This window comes from Nycticebus coucang, chromosome 14 (genome assembly GCF_027406575.1).
Source record: "Nycticebus coucang isolate mNycCou1 chromosome 14, mNycCou1.pri, whole genome shotgun sequence".
Taxonomy (NCBI): domain Eukaryota; kingdom Metazoa; phylum Chordata; class Mammalia; order Primates; family Lorisidae; genus Nycticebus; species Nycticebus coucang.
This window is the reverse complement of record NC_069793.1, coordinates 67,762,333-67,782,337: the sequence shown is the minus strand read 5'-3', so window position 1 is coordinate 67,782,337 and position 20,005 is coordinate 67,762,333. Positions and strand designations below refer to the sequence as shown.

The 20,005-nt window shown below is 49.4% G+C and overlaps 1 protein-coding gene across 2 annotated transcripts in view; it reads left to right on the top strand.

Moving 5' to 3' along the window:
* The first annotated feature begins 3,098 nt into the window (after window positions 1-3,098).
* The window catches only part of CHRDL2 (chordin like 2), a 31,955-nt gene continuing 15,048 nt past the window's right edge, over window positions 3,099-20,005 (top strand). For both annotated transcript variants that reach the window (XM_053561364.1, XM_053561363.1), the window contains exons 1-3: window positions 3,099-3,575; window positions 14,696-14,808; window positions 18,855-18,948. In XM_053561364.1, the coding sequence (XP_053417339.1) occupies window positions 3,494-3,575; window positions 14,696-14,808; window positions 18,855-18,948 (289 nt within the window). In that variant the 5' untranslated portion in view covers window positions 3,099-3,493. The remainder of the gene's footprint in view (window positions 3,576-14,695; window positions 14,809-18,854; window positions 18,949-20,005) is intronic.

Here is a 20,005-nt window from a genome sequence, read left to right as displayed (position 1 = left end):
AGACAACTATCTCCAACAGGAATTCTGCAAAAGACACAAAAACTTATCTCAAGTGCTTGTTTCTTATGTCAATCACTGACTAATGCTGAGATCAATAGGGGTGCTGAAGGCACTTACATGAAAGAACCTTTGCAAATCACAGAGGACTTCACTCATTTATGTAGCAATTATTTAGTCAGTATCTTTATGTGTAGGGGACTTTACTAGGAGTGGAAACACAGGTATAAATGAAAAAGGCACCTGCACTCACAGGATAGGATAGAAATGCAGATAAATATTTATAGTCCAAAAGCTATAATTCAAAGCGCTATGGGGAAAAGAAAAGACAAAAAATACAACTTGCTGGGGGAAATCAGGGAAGGTCTTAGAGGGGCTGTGACTCAGAGCTGACTTTTGCTCCACTGACAAGATGGAGCAGAAGAAAGATAGTCCAGGCGAAAGGAAAACAGGTACTACACATAGCTGGGCGTAGTGGCAGCACCTGTAGTCCCAGCTACTTGGGAGGCTGAGGCAAGAGAACGGTACAGTAGCTGGCAATATAGGAGCCAAAATGTGCATGGTCTTGAATCCAATGCTGAAATTTTTAGACTTTAATCTGTAACTGGAAGGAAGTCAATAATGGGTTTTAAGTAGGAAGGTGATGTGATCATCTTTTTTTTTTTTTTTTTTTTTTGCAGTTTTTGGCTGGGGTCAGGTTTGAACCCATCACCTCTGGTATATGGGGCTGGCGCCCTACTTCTTGAGCCACAGGGGCCTTTTTTTTTTTTTTTTGAGACAGTGTCTCACTCTGTCACCCTGGGTAGAGTGCGGTGGCGTCACAGCTCACAGCAACCTTCAGCTCTTGGGCTTAGGCGATTCTCTTGCCTCAGCCTCCCAAGTAGCTGGGACTACAGGCGTCTGCCACAATGCCCGGCTATTTTTTTGTTGCAGTTTGGCCAGGGCTGGTGTTTGAACCCGACACCCTCCATATATGGGGCCAGTGCCCTACTCACTGAGCCACGGGCGCTGTCCGATCACATCTTTCAATAGAAATGATCAGCATAGTTTTTATGGCAGGTGCAAGGAAAATCGATTAGAGGAACCCAGACTAAGAGCAGGGAAAATCCAAGTAAGGACTGATGATGGCCTGAGCTCTGGGGATAATGAGGATGGCAGGGGGCGGGGGTGGGGTGGGGGGGTGTCAAGATAGTAGAGACCTTTTCTTGCAATAGAATGGTCACAATATAAATGAGGCCTGTCTTAATCCTTCCCCTCTTACATCTAAGACATGAATATACGTGCACAGTACACTTTAAACAAAGACAGAGAAAGGGCAAGATCGCTGGCCGAGACCCTTGGGATGACGCAGCTTATGCAATTTAGCACTAAATTTAACTCTGAGCTTCCCGAAAGCCAAGGCAAAAAAGGAACCACGATGACATACATAGCTCTCATTATCTGTTAAGTATACTAAAGGCAAAGACAGCGACTGGCCAGGTTAGAGTGGGAGAAGCTAAAACTAAAGGGTACTGGGGGCAAATAACACTTGTCCCTTATTTGGAGATCCCTGGGGAAGGGCCTTTTCTGGGATCACTGGGTCCTTCTACTGCTCTCTGTTCTTGGGGGGTGTTGTGGCCTTGCTCCACATTGGGATGGGGACCCCACCATTGGTCCAGGAAGATATCTTTACAGATAGCCAGTCACAAGTGTTTAACTTGGAAATCGGATTCCTCACCAGAGTGGGATGTGGCCCTTCTCACTTCTTATTCCCCCGAGTGTTTTCCCTCCAACACTCTCTGGAGTCTCCAGTAGCTCAGCAAGAGAAGCTGGGCAGGAACTTAAGGTACAAGGAAGAATGGATATATTTACCCAAAGTGGCCCAGCAAGTTAGGGATAAAGCCAGGACAATGGCTCTGCCCTTTTGACTTAAGAGCTTGGGTGTTTTGGGTCTGAACAGAGCTGATTGTTCTTTCCTCCACGCCCTATTAGTTTAAGCACTCATTCAACATAAAGTATGAGGGTATCAGGACCCTGCCCTTGGGGAGCTCACTTTCTGGTGGGAAAGATAGTCCTTTGACAGTTACCTCTTTGACAGTTACCTCTCCCTAAGGTGACTGAACGAGGTCTTCACTCTCAGAGAGATGGAGGCCTCACAGGTCAAGGCAAAGGAGAGATCTGTCTTGTTTTGGGAGTGGGAAGAGGGAAAGCAGGGGAAAACTTCCAGGAAAAAAGCAAAGGATCCCTCTCCAGCAATTCTCAACCTTTGGGTCTCCACCCCTTTGTAACAAGGAAAATACATTAGTGGCATTAGGAAGGTTGAGAACCACTGCTGGGCTGACTTCCAGCCTGGGGATGGATGGTGCATGGCTGGAATGAGCAGAGACAGAGGGAAACTGGCATTTTAGGCACCTGGAATTAGGAATTCTTCTCTTTGAGGTTGAAATGCTTCGAGATTCATTATCTCATTTGATCTTCTCAACAATTGTGGGAAGAAATTAAAGCTATTTTGAAGTATTGAAATACCTAATATTAGAGCTGGGGAAGCAGCATGAGGTGACATGCTCAAGGCTACAAATTTAAGAATGGTAAGGGTCCTAATTCTATCCTTGTGCTGAGTTCTGGGCACATACCAGGGAGCATCCTCCCTCGGGCCTTCCCGTTCCCGCAGCGGCTTCCTCACCGTCACCCGACGGCTCACCCTTCCCTACCTGAAGTCTAACCTGGCTCTAGCCTCCAGCACTCAGGGCGTCGCGGGGAGTCAGGAGTTAAACCCGTGGCCCGGTGGCCCCTTCCCCCACCCCAGCTCCCTCGCCCCCAACTCGGCGCGGCGCCTGGAGCGTCGGTCCCAGAGACCCGCACGTGAGAGGAGGGGAAAAGTGGGCCTGTTTCTCGGGTGGCCAATCCACCGAGCTCGCGGTGCCCCAGAGGAGGCGCCAGCGCTAGGGCAGCGCCAGGCCGGGCTGCCTTCTTCCCGCGGCAAAGTACAAATGCGCCCGAGCGCGGCTCCTGGCGCCCTTGGCGTGCACAGTCCGCCGGAGCTCAGCCTCGCCCCGCGGCCGCCGCGCCGCCGCCCCGCCGGTACCGCCGCCCCGCCGGGCCCCAGGCCCCCGCGGCCCGCCCCGAGCTCCGCGCGCGCTGGGCTCCGGCCGCCTCGAGCCCACGCGCCTCGCCCGGCGCCGCGCGCTCTGCAGACCCCGTCCTCGCCCTTCTTTCTTCTCTCCCTCGCACTTTCTCCCTGTCTTTGATTGCTTTTCCCTCCTCCCGGACCCTTCCTCCGTCTCTCTCGCTCCTTTCCTCCCTGTTCTCTTTACACCTTTCTTTTATTCCCACCTGAGGTCTCCCTTTCTGCCCTCCTTTTCTCCTCGCCAGCTTCTTCTCGACGCTGCTCCTTTAGCAGCGTCCCTCCCTGGGTCTGCCGGGTGATTTGTGCCCCCGTGCCTCAGTGTCCTTTTCGCCTCACTCTCCCGCCTCCCTTCCCGGCTCGGTGCCCGGCCTGACCCTGGGGAAAGGAAGGATGGTTCCCGAGGTGAGGGTCCTCTCCTCCTTGCTGGGACTCGCGCTGCTCTGGTTCCCCCTGGACTCCCACGCTCGCGCCCGTAAGTACAGCGGGAGGCTGGGTGGGCAGAAGAGGGATGCGGGCCCTGGGATGTGCGGGAAGGCGCCAGGACGTGGGACCCCAAACTGTCCTGACAGCCGTCCAGGCAGCACCTGTGGCAGGAGGGGTGGAGACGACTCTGTGGACCAGTGCGGGCTGGTGAGTTTGAGAGGTCGGCGAGAACTTGGCAAGGCTCAGAACGAGAGGGAGCTGCCCTCTTGGACCTGAAGATGCAGAGCGCTGAGGGTAAAGGAGGGGAGGCCAGAGCGCTTGCTTTGAGGTGGGGGTGCTTACTATTTCTAAAAGAGTCTGGTCTGTTCCGCGGCATGTAAGGGATGTGCTCAGGAAGAAAAGGCTTTTGCATTTGGGAAGTGTTCTTGAAAAGAAAGGAGAGCTATCTAAGATAATCTTCCCCTTCCTTTATCTCTTTCCCTACTCCTAACACTCTAATGAAGTGGGTATTATCACTTGTATTGTACAGGTGAGAAAACTTGAGCAGGGAGAAGGAACTCTGCAAATTTTAGCCATCCAAAGCCACAACTCTTTAAATCCAAATTGTCTGGTTTTGCCTCCTGCCGCACAGGGTCTGGCAGGAATCCTGAAATTGTGTTGTGAGTCTCTGGGAGGACACAGAGAGACACCAGGGTCTTCATCTCCCCAGCCTGGATGACACAAGCTCATGAGAGGCAGGCATTGACAGCACTTCTCTGATCATCAATTTCTTAATCTATAAAATAGAAGCAAAAATACCAGGACTGTTCATAAAATTAAATTAGAGAAAAAAGGTAAATCATCAAGCACAAGACTAATGCATGATTGCCTCTCAAAAAATAGCAGTTTCCCAATTCATGCTTTTCTGCTTAGATGGAGTATAACCTCACACAGGTTATATAATCTCACTGAACCTCAGTTTCCTCACTGCCCTCACAATAGGCTGGTGATCCTGCACCCCATCTCCTGCCAATCTCTTGGAATGCTGTGAGGAGAGGAAACCAAACCCAAGATTGTCTTAAGGAAAAGGAAGGAGCTTAATTCAAACCCAAATCAAATACAGTACCCAATAAGGAAACTGAGGCCAAGGAAGGGCAGTGGCTTGCTCCAGATCATACGGGGCAGAGTGTGGGATTAAGACTCCAGGTTCCCAGCTCCCAGAGCAGTGCTCTTTCTTCTCCACGCTCAGCTCCATCCATGTCTTTCTAATGCATGTGGCTTTCTGGAGCTGATGGTGCTAGATTTTCTTTGTCTTGTTTCTTGTCTCTGGCCTGCCAGCAACATGGAAGTCCTTAGGAACGAGTAATGGAAAGAGCTCAGGGTTGGGTTCAAGTCTTGGCTCTGCCCCTTATATGTGCTGTGTGGCTTCTTAAAAGTCATAACTTCTCTGAGCTTCAACTTCTTCACAGATACTAAATCTGGAACCCAAAGGGTTCTTGGGAGGATTAAAGGAGGTAAAGTGTTAAAGTGACCAGCACAGAAAGTGCCAGAACAATGCCAGGTACTCAGTAAATGTCTCCTCCCCCTCCTTGAACCCTGGGGGTTTCCTTTTAACACCTGCCTGCTGTTGCTTAAAAGAGACTTTACATAGGACACCCTCCTTGCCTGCCTCCTTTCCACTTGGCACCTTGTTCTTAGCCCCCAGGGTTTTCCTCAGTTGTTATTGACACATCTTGGAAGGTGTCCTAGAACCAGAGTATTGTGCCTGTTTGCTCAGGAAGTATCCACACCCCTCCTTCTTGCCTCCTATACGTTGTCAGCCCCTCATGGCCTTGCTTAGGTCACACCTCTTCCAGTTAACTCTGTTCGATGACATGATGCACTCTGATCTCCCCTCCTCCATACCTCCACTGGCCTTCAGCTCTGCACCTCTCAATAGGCCTTGCCAATATTCCATCTTCCCTACAGTCACATAAATATAGAGCTCCAGACATGTGAGAAAAAGACTTGGAGCCAACTTGAGTTAAGGTAAGCTGGACCGGCATTCAGTGGAGAATGTTAAGATTCTAGGATGTCAGAGCTGGAAGAGCCTTTGAAAATCATTTGCTTCTAGTCATCAATTCACCCATCCCTAAGGTTAAAACTGAAGTCCAGAAAGGAGTGACTTGCCCAAGGTCACCCAGCAGATTCCCTACTCTGAGCCTCATTCTGTCTAGTGCTGACAGTGTATTAATCTGGAAACAATTTGCCAGGATGCTACTTGAATGTCTCTTACAAAAGCCTTCATTTTAGTTTAAAAGAGATCTCAAGCCTGATGGAGGCGAGCAATCTCTTGGTGACATCTTAGGTGCTTTCAGACACAGTGCCAAGAGACACAAATTCTCATCTGTGCAGTGTCAGGCTCTTGAGGTGGCTGAGCCCTGCAAAATGTCAAGGGCCTATGGGCACAGGTGGCAGCTTGCTCCTTAGTTCAAGTACAAGGCTATGCAAACAACATTGATTCTGTCTTTGCCTCTATTTCCAGCCATAGATTGAGCCCTGATACCAATCCAGACTGAGTTTCAACTCCAGCCACAAGCTGAGCCTTAATCCTTCAACCTTGACCACAGATTGAACCCCAATACCAGGCCCAGGTTAGACCCCTTACCTAGACTGGTACTGGTTGAGCCCCCCAGGCCGACCACAGGCATGCGTGAGACTGGTCACTCTGGACCCTTCACCCACTCTGTGGAGCGAAAAGCTGACCAATTTTCCAACTCCCTCTCCAGTGCTCTTCCCCTGATTCTCTCAGCTCCTCTCCTTTGTGTCCTTCAGCCCTAGCTGGCCCTTTTCAGTGTGCAGCATGCTTCTGCTTTCTCTTTCCTCCCTCCGACCAATCCTGCTTTTAACAGAGAGTTAGTTACCAAGTAAAAACATCAATCCCTCTGTTCTTTCTTCAAGGGTTTTGTGTACTGTGGAAATTGAAACATTTGTTCCTAGGTGATGGAGTCCCTGGTTTTAGAAGCAAGCATAGAGCAAGAAGGGAGCTCCCCATGGTATGATGTGGTACTGAGGGTAAGCTTGGAGTCGGAAAGTCAGGGCTCTGCCACTGTGACCCTGGACAAGTTGCCTTTCTCTGCTTTCAGTTTTGCCACCTGTGGAGTCAGACGGTTGGACTCAAGTGGATGATCACTGGGTACCTTCTAGCTTTAACATCCTATGATTCTAAGTCTCTAGGATCTGAAGATGTTGTTGCTGTGATCCTTAGTCCACTCTGGCCTTTGGAAAAGGCCTTTGGGACAATGTAGATACTCTTGCCCTGCCAGGAAGGAATGGATAGATGGACTCTCAGACACCAGGAGAAAGGGCCTAGAGGGCCCGGGGAAGTGGGTGTAGTGGGAGACCCGCCAGTAGGGACCTTGCCCTGCTACGCAGTTTAGTCATATCCCGGTTCACCTGTCCACATGTGCGTGAGGCCATGGGAGGCACCTGAGTGAAGACCTGAAGTCCAGCCCCAGGCTGTCCTGCACCTCTGCTCTCCCACCAGTAGAGGTCTCTGCCTCACTCACTAGCTTGCAGGCTGCTGACCTGGAGCTGGAGCCGGGCAACAGCTGCACAGTTGCTCCAGCTGTTGCACCTGTTCCAGGACTGGCCTCTCAAGTTCCCTCAGCCAGTGACCAGGGCACCAGGCTCTTGGAGAAGGACTGTGAATCCAGAAGAAAAGGCCTGGTGTGAGAGTAGTGCCCCTGGGAGGTGTAGCACGGAGATCATTTCAGGCATTCCCTGCCTCTCAGCTTTCCACAGCCTTCTTCTGTTGCTCATTCTTGTACTCAGGAGTTCTTCCACATGTCTCACCTGAATCATTTTGCTTGCAAGTTGAAGCCATTTCTTTAGTCTTCCCCTTAGGAGAATGGATGTCCCTACAAGCATCCTCTCCAGATCTGAAGACTGGCATTGAACTTTGCGCTGACACGAATTGGTGATTTTAGGCTAGTCCAATCCTTCTCTGAGGCTCAGTTTCCACATCTGTAAAATAAGAGGACTGGAATCCGTCTCTGAGTCTAACTTGTATGTGTCCAAGGCGGAATAGAATACAAACAATCCCATCCAAATCCTCTGCCCCTTAGCAGGTAACAGAGCTGCCTGTCCTGATCCACACTTCTCTACCTTGAGGCTCATGTATGCTCCTGAACATCTGTCCGTGCCAGATGAGAAAGTCAGTTTCAGAGAAGTGCAGTCCCTTTCCCTAGGTTGTACAGCTGCACCACCAAGGATCTGAGGTTTCTCTTCTGATTCCCTTAAGAGGCCTCCCCTGTCGGTGCCAGAGTCGAGAGCAGAGCTGGTGTCTCAGAGGGGAACAAGTTTGTTTGTGCGAAGAGAGGTCTATAAATAAATAAAGTATGGCTGTGAGGGCAGAGATGTAAACATTTTCACATTCCTGAGCAGCCTGGCTCACTCAGGTTTCCTGAGTTTTTGCAGGCTGGGGACAGGCCAGCCATAATTCCAGACCTCTCTCCTCTCATGCCAGTCTTTCCTGGTGCCATTTTCATGGCCTTATCCAGTTTCCCCTCCAAGCCCAGAAGCTTCTTTCTGGTCATCTTTTTGCCTCCTACTGGAAGAATTTCCAACCGTACTACCCACTCCTACCTGATCCCTGACAAGACTTTTATCAGAGTGTGAGAGTTTCAAGTCAGACTGTGGGATGAACTTGAATGGAGACAGTTTGGAAATTTTGAAGACCATGGAATTGCTCATCCCCTTTGCTGCCCCAGGCTCCTGATCTTTTTGTACATGGGGTTATTTGATTTGGCAGGTGATTTGACAGTTCATATGGCAGGGAACTGGAAAGGGGAGGTCAAAGTTTAAAACTAATTCTTGTTAGGTGGCAAGGTAAAAGTGCTAAGAGAGATGTGGTCCTCCTTTCCTATAATGAAATTGTTAACTCCATTTTTTCATTATTGATTTCATTTATCAGGCACTAATTTTGTGTAGACTCTGCATGGAGCATAAAATGTAATGAGATCTTTACTTTTGGGAGGAATACATTTAAAACAAATACTAGGGCAGATTCAGTGGCTCAGGAATTCGAAACTAGCCTAAGTGAGTTGAGAACCAGTCTCTACTAAAAATAGAAAAATTAGCCAAGTTGGCTAAGCACCTATAGTTCAAGCGGCTAAGGCACCAGCTACATACACTGGCAGATTTGAATCCAGCCTGGGCCCAACCAAACCAAAAAATAGCCGGGTGTTGTTCCGGGCACCTGTAATCCCAGCTACTTGGGAGACTGAGGCAAGAGAAACGCTTAAGCCCAAGAATTGGAGGTTGCTGTGAGCTGTGACTTCACAACGCTCTACCCAGGCTGACAGCTTGAGACTCTAGCTCAAAAAAAAAAAAAATAGCCAAGTGTTATGGCAGGTGCCTGTAGTCCCAGCTACTAAGGAGGCTGAGGCAGGAGAATCCACCTGAGCCCAGGAATTCGAGGTTGCCATGAGCTATGATCACACCACTGCACTCTGTCCAAGGTGACAGTGTAAGACTCTGTCTCAAATAAATAAATAAGTAAATATTTAAAAATTTTTAAAAAATTAATGAGATCTGATCCTTGCTCTCAAGAAGCTCACAGTTTAGTAAGGAAGAAAAACCCACTTAATAAATTACTTCTAATCCACTGTGATGAGACTCGTAACAAAGGACTGATCTCAGTTCTTCAGGAGAGGCCAGTGGCCTGGAAGGTTAGGGCAGCTTCACAGAGCAGCTGGCATCGAAACTGGCTTTTGAGCATAGCACAGCCACCTCAGTGTCCTATGTGAAGCACGTCCACTCTCACTTTTGCACCTTTGCATGTAGCTCCTGCTGCCTATGAAGCCCTTTCCCGCCTGGGCCTTGTTAACACTGCTGAGATCCAGCTCAGCCGTCTTCTCAGAGAAGCCTCTGCTGAAGACTCTATGCTCCCACTATCATAGCATCTCTCAAATTATTTGTATTCTATCCATCTGTCTTCATTAGACCGTGAGCTCCTTGAGGATGAGAACTATGTCTTAATTTAAGTCATGTACCAGGCTCTTGGATGTATATAGTACTTGATACACAAAAAGCTCAATAAATGAATAATAGGAAGTAGTAATATTACTAGCGCAGTTCCCCTGTTAGCTATAGTTTTGCTTTCCTTGGTCTCTGTTACCTGTGGTTAACCTCAGTCCAAAAATATTAAATAGGAAATTCCAGAAATAAAGAATTCATACGTTTTAAATTGCATGCCATTCTGAGTAGGGTGATGAAATCTCTCACCACCCCACTCTGTCCTACTCAGGACATAAATCATACCTTTATCCAGCATCTCCATGCTGTGTGTGCTGCCGGCCCATTAGTCAGTCACTTCGTAACTATCCATCTTGCTTATCAGACCCACTATTGTGGACTAGTGTGGTATGGCAGAGCTTGTGTTCAAGGAATCCTTATTTTACATCATAAGGGCTCCGCTGCACAGGGGTAGTGATGCTGCCAATTAGATCTGCTAGAGAAGCCATAAAATGCTTCCTTTAAGTGAAACTTTAAGGAAAGAAAAAAATCATATACTAAGGCTGCTAAGATCTGTAGTGAGAGTGAATCTTCTATTCTATTGGGAACCAATAATGTTAATGAGATAAGTAACTTTCATAAAAAATATTACTACATAGTCTTTATGAGGTTTGCACAGTTTCAGGCATCCACTGGGGGCCTTGGCCCGTACCCCCATGGACAAGGGGGCCCACTGTATCACTAATAAGGACGTTTGCTGCCCACCGTGCCAAGTGTTCCACATTTACCACACAGGCTCAGTTCCAAGCTGCACACCCATCCTTGCCTGCTCCTTCACCCTCTCTGCCCATTATCTGATCTGTCACAAAGCTCACCCACTGCACTTACCGAATGTCACTCAGATCTGTACTTCCGCCCCTTGGTGCTGCTTCCAGTGTGGTCCAGGCCATCAGTCCCAGTCCAGCATCAGTTCAAAGCAGGATGACTACAGCAGCCTCTCCTGGTCTCTCTGCTTCAACAGCAGAGCCCTGTCCTCCTGTCAACTCTCCATCCCTCCTTCTGTGGCCACAGTGATGATTCTAAAATGCAAACCTAGTCACTTCCTCTCCAGTTTAAAGCTTTCCATTGGCTTGGCTTTGCTCTCAAGGCCCTGTGAGAACCTCTGCCTCTCCCTCCTGCTTTCCATTCTCTCCTCCAACCTCCTGAGCCACTTTCATGTCTGTATCCCAGCCCGAGGCCTAAGTGGCCCTGAGGTGATATCGAGGAAGACTGGCCTGGCTGGGAGAAGGCAGCGAGCTATGGGAAAGAAGGTTGGTATGATAGTGAGACATAGGAATCTGGCCTCAGTGGGGGCTGTGATGTTCACACTATAATGGGTGCCTGGAGGCTGCCTCCTAGAGTTCTGGGAATCAAAGTAATACCACGAGAGAGACTGTTAAGGAAGTTTGGGGTCAGTACCCAGATCTAATTTTTGTCTGTTTGTTTTTACCTGTTGGTTTACTGAGTGTCTAATATATTAATGTCAGGCATAGGGCACATGACACCTGATTTAACTTTACAAAACCCCCACATGATAAGGACTATTCTTGGTTCCCCTTAACAGATATGGAAACAGAGGCCTGGAATGGTCGAGTAACTTCTCTAAACTCAGGGTGCAAATAAAAGCCGAATCCACAATTTGAACCCTAGCCTGTCTGACTCCATCCAGAAGGACCCTGAGAGAAGGTGCACTTGCCCGAGAGCTGGGGAGAGGGACACAGGCACGGTTGGGTGAGATGAGGAGTGGTGGTGGGTGGGAGAGAAAGAAGGGCAGGGCCAGGGCAGGAGTAGGAAGGCCATGGGGTCCAGAGGGTGAGGTGGGGAAGGAGGGAGATGTTAGAGACAAACAGCTTCCTTCACAAAATCACTCAGAATTGGCCCCACTGGCTCCCTGAAGCTCATTCTAATCTTCCTTACAGCCCTGAGAGCTGGAATGTGGGACCATCAGCATATCCAAGACTAGACTCTTGGAATGATCCAATTTCAGAGCCATAACGTGGTACAATTTTAGAAGCGTTGTGTTTTGTGAATTGTAGGCTTTTGGAAACATGAAGTTCTGAAATCTCGATTCATAGAAACCTAGATCTCTGGAGTCTTAGAATCTTGAAATCATGGATTCATAAACTATCCATGCAGAAAATCTTCGAAGATCATAGTTTGCCTCACTTCTCTTATTTCTCAGGTGGGAAGCTGAGGCTCAGAGAAGGGAAGAAGGAGTCTTCCTGAACCTCACACAGTGAACTTGTAGCTTAAGGAGCTAGAGGTCTTTCCCTGAGCCTCATACAGGATCCGGGCTAGTGCCAGGGCCCTGCCGCCTGGCAAGTCTACCTCCTGCTGGATTTGGCATGGCCTTGGGCACTCACCTCCCTAGAAAAAGAGAGAGCTCCAGGCAATGCCACCCTTCCTTATGCCTCTCACCTTAGAAGTTGTGGTAGGGTGGGGATTGTGGCCACAGGAGACCTCCTGCCAGGCCCCCCACATTCTCAGTCTCTGCCAGATCTGTTGGTGGAGGGAAGGGGCCTTCTGGCCTAGGCATTGGCTGAGGCAGTCTCTGTCTTCATGCTCCGAGCAGGCGGTGAGGTAGGGGGGTGCCACTTGGCACGGGGGCTGGGGCTGCAGGGCTGCCCCCAAGGAAGGTAGGACAAGGTTTCTTCAGCAACAGGCTGAGACCTAAGGTGGTGGCAGTGTTGCAATCTCTCCCTTCCTGGTCAGGGGAGGAGACTAAGGAAGAAAGACATTATTCACTCCTTGGAGAGTTGGGTTGGCTCTGACCGGCACCCCAGCTGGGCCTATGTCCCACGCGCTCTGGCAGTAGAGGCTGAGAGATAAACACAGCTCATTTGATCCAGGCCAGCCGGGCCGGCCCGGCCTTGCTGACTTGCCATGGAATGTGAGAGACAAACTTTGATCACCCCTCCACTTTCAGGGGATGGGGAAGGAACTAAGCCATGTGTTCCTGGGGTCCTCAGCAGCCCTCAACACACAGACTGAAGGCATCATGTAGCCTCAAATCTTTGTCCTAAAAGGCCCAAGAGGGCAGAGAAGGAGCAGTGTGGGGAGTCAGAGGAAGGCTGAATGTCAGTTTCTTATAAAGAAAACTGTAATGGTTAGGAATGGTCCATGATCTCCTATTCCCAGGAGATGTGTCTTTGGGGAGTGTAAAAGTCTGAGAGAATGTGATTCAGGAAGTGTAAGAGGCCATGTTTCCAAGATACTTGATTCTAATAAGTGGGAAGGAGGAAGCATGAAAGTCAACTTCTAGATTCCAGACCAACGAGGTCTAGGAGAAAAGTGGCATAGGGGATGGTGGCCTGTGGGGCAGAGAGAAAAAGGAGTTGAGCTTTTAGGTCCTGGGATTGGGTAAAAAGCCATCTGTGATGAGGTGAATGAAACCCAAGGGCCGTGCTTTGGAGCCTGGAGTCCTGGGTTGAAATCACTAGCTGGAGGGCTTTAGGCCAGTCACTTAGTCTCTGTGAGCCTTAGTTTTTTAATAATTATGATTTAACAAGCACAGGCACAGTAAGATGGATATGTGTCTTTGTGATTGTTATCATAATTATTTTATTTTATGTATGTATTTATTTATTTTTCATTGAGACAGAGTCTCACTTTGTTGCTCTCAGGAGAGTGCTGTAGCATCATAGCTCACAGTAACCTCAAATTCTTGTGCTCAACTGATCCCCTTGCCTCAGCCTCCCGAGTAGCTGGGACTACTAGGCGCCTGCCACAATGCCTGGCTATTTTTTTGTTTTCGAGGGCCAGGGTTGGGTTTGAACCCACCAGCCCTGGTACTTGTGGCCCACACCCTACCCACTAAGCTGTGGGCACTGCCCACCATAACTATTTTAATAATAGCATCCTACCATGTGTCAGGAACTAGGCTCAGGATTTTCCAATTTAATTGTCCAAACAAGAATGATATGAAATAAGTAACTTCTGTAAAGAGTTCAGCATGGAGAAGATAAGTCAATAAGTGCATTGGTTCCTCTCTCCCTGTTTCAATCTCATTTAATTCAGCAAACATTTGCTGGCACTTAGCTTGTGCTGGGCGCCCAGTTCCTCCTGAAAAGGGCCCAGGTAATAGAGAATTTTCCCATAGGAAAGACAGCATCCCTCTGGGTTGTGAAGATCAACGGGTACCTGCATGGAGGATGGTTGGCAGGGACAGGGCAGGAGACAGAGGGTCGGGAGCTGCAGCACTAGCCTGGGAGGACTGACCAAGATGGGCAGTGAGTGGGTAACAGGTGGGGGTGAGAGGGGACTGTTAGGCTTTGAGAGGAGAGAGAGGGGCAGAGGTGTCTAGAACGCAGGATGGCAGGAGAGCTCTCTAACCCATTGTACAAAACTAATGGATCTCGATCATTCTTAGAAGTCTTCATCTACATATTGACAACTGATGTGCAGATTACAAAAAAAAAATCAACGGACATGGCAATCACAAATCATAGTAGTCACAATGACCATTTTTAAGGATACTTAAATGTCAGTTTTCTAACAACCTTTCCATCGTGGCTCAGTAAGATCTGGGGATGTAGCACACTCAGTATGAAGGCAGGAAAGTTGCTGTGAGGGGCTTTATTCAAAGTGAAGGCCGCAGGACCCAGAGAGGACCCAGTGTTCAGGGTAGTGGGGAGAGAAAGGGATAGGAGAGGAAAGAGAGGAGAGAAGGAAGGAAGGAAGGGTGTTGTGATGTACTACATAAATAAATAAGTAAATGAGAAGGTGTGATTATGAAGGCAGAGGAGCACTGGATCAAGAGTCAGGACACTACTGCTGTCATCCCTGCCTGGTGACTGACTGTGCTCCTAGCACTGTAATTTATCCTCTTTGTACCTCATATTAATCATCTAATCATGACAACTGACATCTACACCACAATTTAAGTCTGTAAAGCATTTTCACTGCTTGATCCCTAACTGCCCCGTGAGATAAGTGTTAAGGCTCAGAAAGGGGTAGAGACATTACCTGATGTCAGCAAGGGCGTGGTCAAGCTGGGACTCAAGCTCAGACATCCTGGCCCCGGACTACCCGCAGATTCTCTTTTGCCTAAGTGGGCAGAGGACTTCCTTCTTAGAGTCAGAAAGGAGGAGAGGTGCGACAAGGTCCTTGGGCTGGAGTGTCCTGGGACTAACAGAGCACTGGTTGGTTTACCAGGCCCAGGCATGTTCTGCCTTTTCCATGGGAAGAGATACTCCCCTGGTGAAAGCTGGCACCCCTACCTGGAGCCACAAGGCCTGATGTACTGCCTGCGCTGCACCTGTGCTGAGGTAGGTTCCTTTGGCCCCCTGCATCAGGTATGTCTGGGAAACTTCCAGAAAATTCACTCCAGAGGGAGGGAGGACAGCCTGACTCTGGAGGTCCGGGGCATCCTGGAACCAAGCCCCCTAGAATCATGCTGTCAGCAGCGGCGGAGGGACTTGGGGCAAGCCACTTCACTACTAAGGACTCAACACATAGGAGAAGATGGTGACTGTGTGCCTCCCAGATATAAGTCGCACAATGGGCTGGCTGGGCTTGGATGAGGACCTGAGTCTCCCATCTCCCGTCCCAGCCTGCTTTCCACCCAGTACTAGTACCTGTGTGGCCACGGTAAAACCTTTTTTGACTTTACCGCCCATTCCTTCCAGCCACCTCTCCTGCCCTACCTTAGAATGTGTTTTTTTAATTCCATTGGGGGCCCAAATATTTATTCTTTTTTTTTTTTTAATTTAAGGCAAGCATGAAACAAAGTTTACTGACGACAAGAATGATAGTTTACAGAGTAAGAAAGTTTACAAAATAGGATACATTCACCATACATGATGAATGGGCCTCCATTTCCAGGGCAAACAGGCCTCTTTTTTTTTTTTTTTTTATTTGAGACAGAGTCTTACTCTGTTGCCCTAGGCTAGAGTGCCGTTGTGTCATCCTAGCTCATAGCAACTTCAAATACCTGGGTTCAAGTGAACCTTTTGCCTCAGCCTCCCAAGTAACTGGGACTACAGGTGCCAGCTAATTTTTGTGTTTTTAGTCTCTTGCTCAGCGTGGTCTAGAACTCCTGCCTTGGCCTCCCAGACAGCTAGGATTACAGGCAAGAGCCACTGCACCCGGCCCGTTCTTTGGGGCTTTACCCAAATGAGCAAATGTCCTTCACCTGGAAGTATTTTCTTCTGGGATCCACATCAGGATCCATGTCCTCTACTCTACTCTAATCACTGTTGGCCAGGTGTCATAATTACCTGTGTATGTCGATTATGCCCCTCTTAGACTGGGCCTCTGAGAGCAGGTCTTGCCGGGCCCTCACTCATGCCCAAAACAATGCCCTGCCAGAGGCTGAACCGACTGGTGCAGAGACTTTGTTTTCACCTCCATCTTCTCCCACACCATGGCAACCCAGCATCTCCATAGGGTCTTGTAAAATCAGCTGGGTAGAATAAATGAGACCCTCATATGGTCCAGAATTCGCAAGTAAAGTATGAGGTTGGAGGGGTGGAAGAGAAGGGTGTGGCTTAGGAGGCTCGAAAACCCCTCAGTCTGAATGTCCCCAGCTTTCTTTGTCTGGGTGCTATGCTTGGCAGGAAGGGGTAGTAGCTTCTAGCTGGAGCCAGGCCCCGAGCCCCTCTCTTTCCTTGCACAGAGCTGGGAGAGGAATGCAGAAGGCCTCTAAGAGCCTCCCTTGTTAAACAGAACTCTCTGAGATAGGAGCAGAGAAGAGCTCCCCAGGAGATGCTAGGAGGTGGAGGAGGGTGGGCCAGCCCCTCTCCTGACTCTGACCCTGGGCTCCCACTCTTGGGGCTTCTCCGTCTTGCTTCTACTGTGTGGCCCACAGGCGGGAATGGGGACACAACCCCCCACAGTTGCTTCCTCTTGGTTTTCCTTAACACATCTGAGGCCAATCGGCCTTTTCATAAAGCACTTTATGCAACATAGCTGGAGAAAAGAAAGGAAACTCCAGACGTAGCATGTGGTCCACTTGACAAAATCCAAGTTTTTTGATCCATTGGAGTTAATTCATTTCTCCTTCCCCAGAGTTCACATACACGCAGTTTCCTCAACCCAAAGGACTGTCACTGGTGTCTCCAAAATACACCTCTGCTCTCCACCATCACCGCTCCCCTGCTCCAAGCCACCGGCATCTCTCATGGGCATTCCCCACGTTAAGCCCACCCTCCACATACAGCTAGCATGATCTTTTCTGAACATAAAGCTGATCACGTCATTCTGCTCTTAATACCCTCTGACAGCTTCTTGTTGCACCTACGGTAAAATTCACAGGCCCTGTTGGGGGCTCTGTGTCCTCTGACTCTGCCTGATTTTCCAACTTCATTTCATACTGGCTCACTCTGCCGCGGCCACGCTGATCTTCTGTCAGTCCTCCCAACACTTGAGACTCAATTTCCACTTGTTCCTTCTACCTGGAATGTCTTCTCCCCAGATCTTCTCATGAATGGCTCCTTCTCATCTCCCAGTTCACAGCATAAACGTTGCCTCCTCCTGAGGCCTTCCCTGACAGATGTTTCTAAAGTAGTCTAGCTCTGTGAGCTACACCACATGACTCCATTTTATTATCATACATTTAACATCTGACATTGTCTTGTTCCTACTTAATTTTTTTATAGTCTGTCTCTCACTGTGATAGGATGTAAGTTCTGTGACAATGGAAGCTTCTGTCCCATTCAATGGTATGTCCCTACTACTCAGAAGAGGGCCTGTCACCCAGCAGACATGCAGCAAATATTGAGCGAGTGCCCCATCTGCCAGAGGTGGCTCAGTGTTGTGGACAGCGCATGGGCCCAGGCACTGTGATCTTAGGCAATTGAACTTCTCAGAGAGGCTCTTTTCTCATTTTAGAAGTGTGGATAACAATTATTACTTGTAGGGTTGTGGAGAAGATGAAGTGAGATAATCTTTTTACATATGATATAAAGCCACTACCCAGTAGCCACTCAATAAATGGAAACTATGGCTCCCTAAGAGCTCCCTTTAGCTGCAGAGGGCTTAACCAGCCACGTGGTGTTCCCCACACCCAGTCCCTATCCCGCTGCCTGCTGCCTGCTGCTGGTCATCTATTCCCTGGCTCTTCTAAGGCTGGAATCTTAGATTCTTAGAGAGAGGTTCTGACTCTTCAGGCCACATAGCCCCTGACACCCCATCCTCAGTTTCCTCTCTAGACATTTATTAAGTGGCTGTTTGTGCTGGGCCTCTAGAAGGCCCCGTTAGAGCTCAGGCCAGTTTTGTGGGCTCTGGGGTACCCCTTGGCACTGATTAGTTCTCATGATTACCCCTGACCATCTTGAGAAGTAGTGACCCCAGAAGAGCTAGGGCTGGTCTAGGCTCTTCCATGGGGCAAGAGGCTGCCTCAGGGAGAAGTACTGTCAGGGAACTGGGGTGGGCCACGGCAGGGGAAAGGAGCCAGAGGGGTTAGGAGGCAGGAAACAAAAAACTTTGACAACTTCCAAGTTTTGAATAAAGCTGGCTCCATTCATGTATAGAGAGACCCTCCATCCCTCTTTACTTGCTCTCATCTACCCACTCATTTGCTTATTCAGATTTTAGCATACAGTGACTTGGAGTGAGGCCCTGGGCTGATAACTCCCTTGGAATTTTAGGGTTACCTGGATGAGAATGATGCAGATGTCTCCACAATCCAGTGGAGTGAGCCCTGTAACGGAGGGAAGGGAAGGTGCGGGAAGGGCTGACAAGCGGGAGAGATGGGGAAACCTCCCAAAAGGGTGGGAGCCTCTCTTCTGCTTCTCCTCATCTCTCTGTGTTTGTTTCTCTGCCCAATTCATTCTCATTTGCTGTACTTGAAAAAGAGGACTTTGGGCCCCTCTTTCTCTGGTACCAAAGGCTTTGTCTTTGCAACCCGAGATTCAGGGGGTGAGATCGCAAAGCCCTGAGTTGTCTCTGTTGCAGGGTTTTAGTCTCGTCCCCTGCATCGTCACCTGCCCTCCTGTTAACATTCCTCTGTTGATCACAATGCTCACACCCAGAGTTAAGAGGGCACAGTCAAAATAACTTTGACCAACGTCAAAATAACTCAAGGCTTTTACTTGTATTTCTCAAACACTACGAAGGGCACATGATGTATGAGCAAATCCATGAGCAGGTCTGCCCTTCTCGAGGGTGGGAGGAGGATGGGCCAAGTGAGATCCCATCCTGGACAGGGGAAGGGGAGGAGCTGGGCACAGTTGAGCTCATTGTTTTCAAGCCTATCATGGGATCAAAACAAGTACAGAGTTCTGCACTGGGGGTGCGGGTTTGGGGAAAGGCTAGCCACAGGTGGGAGGCAATGGTTCCTTGGAACCAGGGCTGACCTTTGTGTCCCCTTCAGAATGCCCATGTGAGTTGTTACCGCCTCCACTGTCCACCTGTCCACTGCCCCCAGCCTGTGACGGAGCCACAGCAGTGCTGTCCCAGGTGTGTAGGTAAGTAGCCCTGCTTCTCCCCTGGCACCAGCCTCCCATTGCCCACTGACTTCTGTGTCACTCCCAATACGGTCTCTGGCTGAGGGAGGGCCCTGGAAGGAGAGGGGCAGTCTCTCTATGCATTAGGGGTGTTGAGACACAAAGGTGTTCAGGGAGGGAAACATCTCGGATCCCCACACAGTGCTGGGGCAGCAGCAAACTCATTCTTAGTAGGTGTGCCCTGCAGGAGGAGGGAGAAAATGTGGAAAGTAGCTGAAGGAAACGGGCTTGCTTAGCCTGTCGATTGGACACGGGCTCCAATCTCTCTCTGGCTGTTGGGAGCTGGAGAGAATGGACACACTCTGGAGAGGAGGGGTGAGTGATCTGGTCTGGAAGGCCCTGTGGGGAGACTGCAGGATGACCACTGTGGGGCCGGAGATGACTAAAGGGGCTGGTTCAGGTACTCGGAGACTCTTCCCAGTCCTAGCTGAGACTTGACGACTTTGTCCTGATGCTAAATGTCTATGATCCCAGGATTTTAAGATTCTAAGACCCTCTGAAAGTGATATGTTAGGGAGTGGAGGTAAGAGAGAGAAGTGGTTCTGGCATAACCAAGTGGCCAGTGAGTGGTGACTGGGGGGAGGCCAACTTAGAAATGAGGGAGATGTTGAGAGGAGAATTGGTTATCTAGAAGCATCAAGAAGGTGAAGAAGGAAGCGGCTTCAGGTTTTGGCTTTAACTGCAGGCTCTGGCACCACTCTCCTGTGGATTCTCTGTGGAGAAGGGCTCATTTTCGAGGTGGGAGCCTAGTAGGGCTCTGACTGGGGCCATAGACATTTCTGGTTCTGGGCTCCCGAGGGAAGCAGAGGCCCTCAGCTTTATCCTGCCTCCTCCATGCCTGACACTGACACCAAGGGTTCTCTCCTCTCCTGCTGACTTTGGGATTCCCCTACCGCAACCCGCTGTGCTGGGCCCACAGCTATGTAAACTCCTCCTGCCTATGGGCAGAGTTGGGCCTATGGACAGGCAGGGCTGACTCTGCACTGTTATCAGGGGACAAACTGAAGCTAAGCAGTCT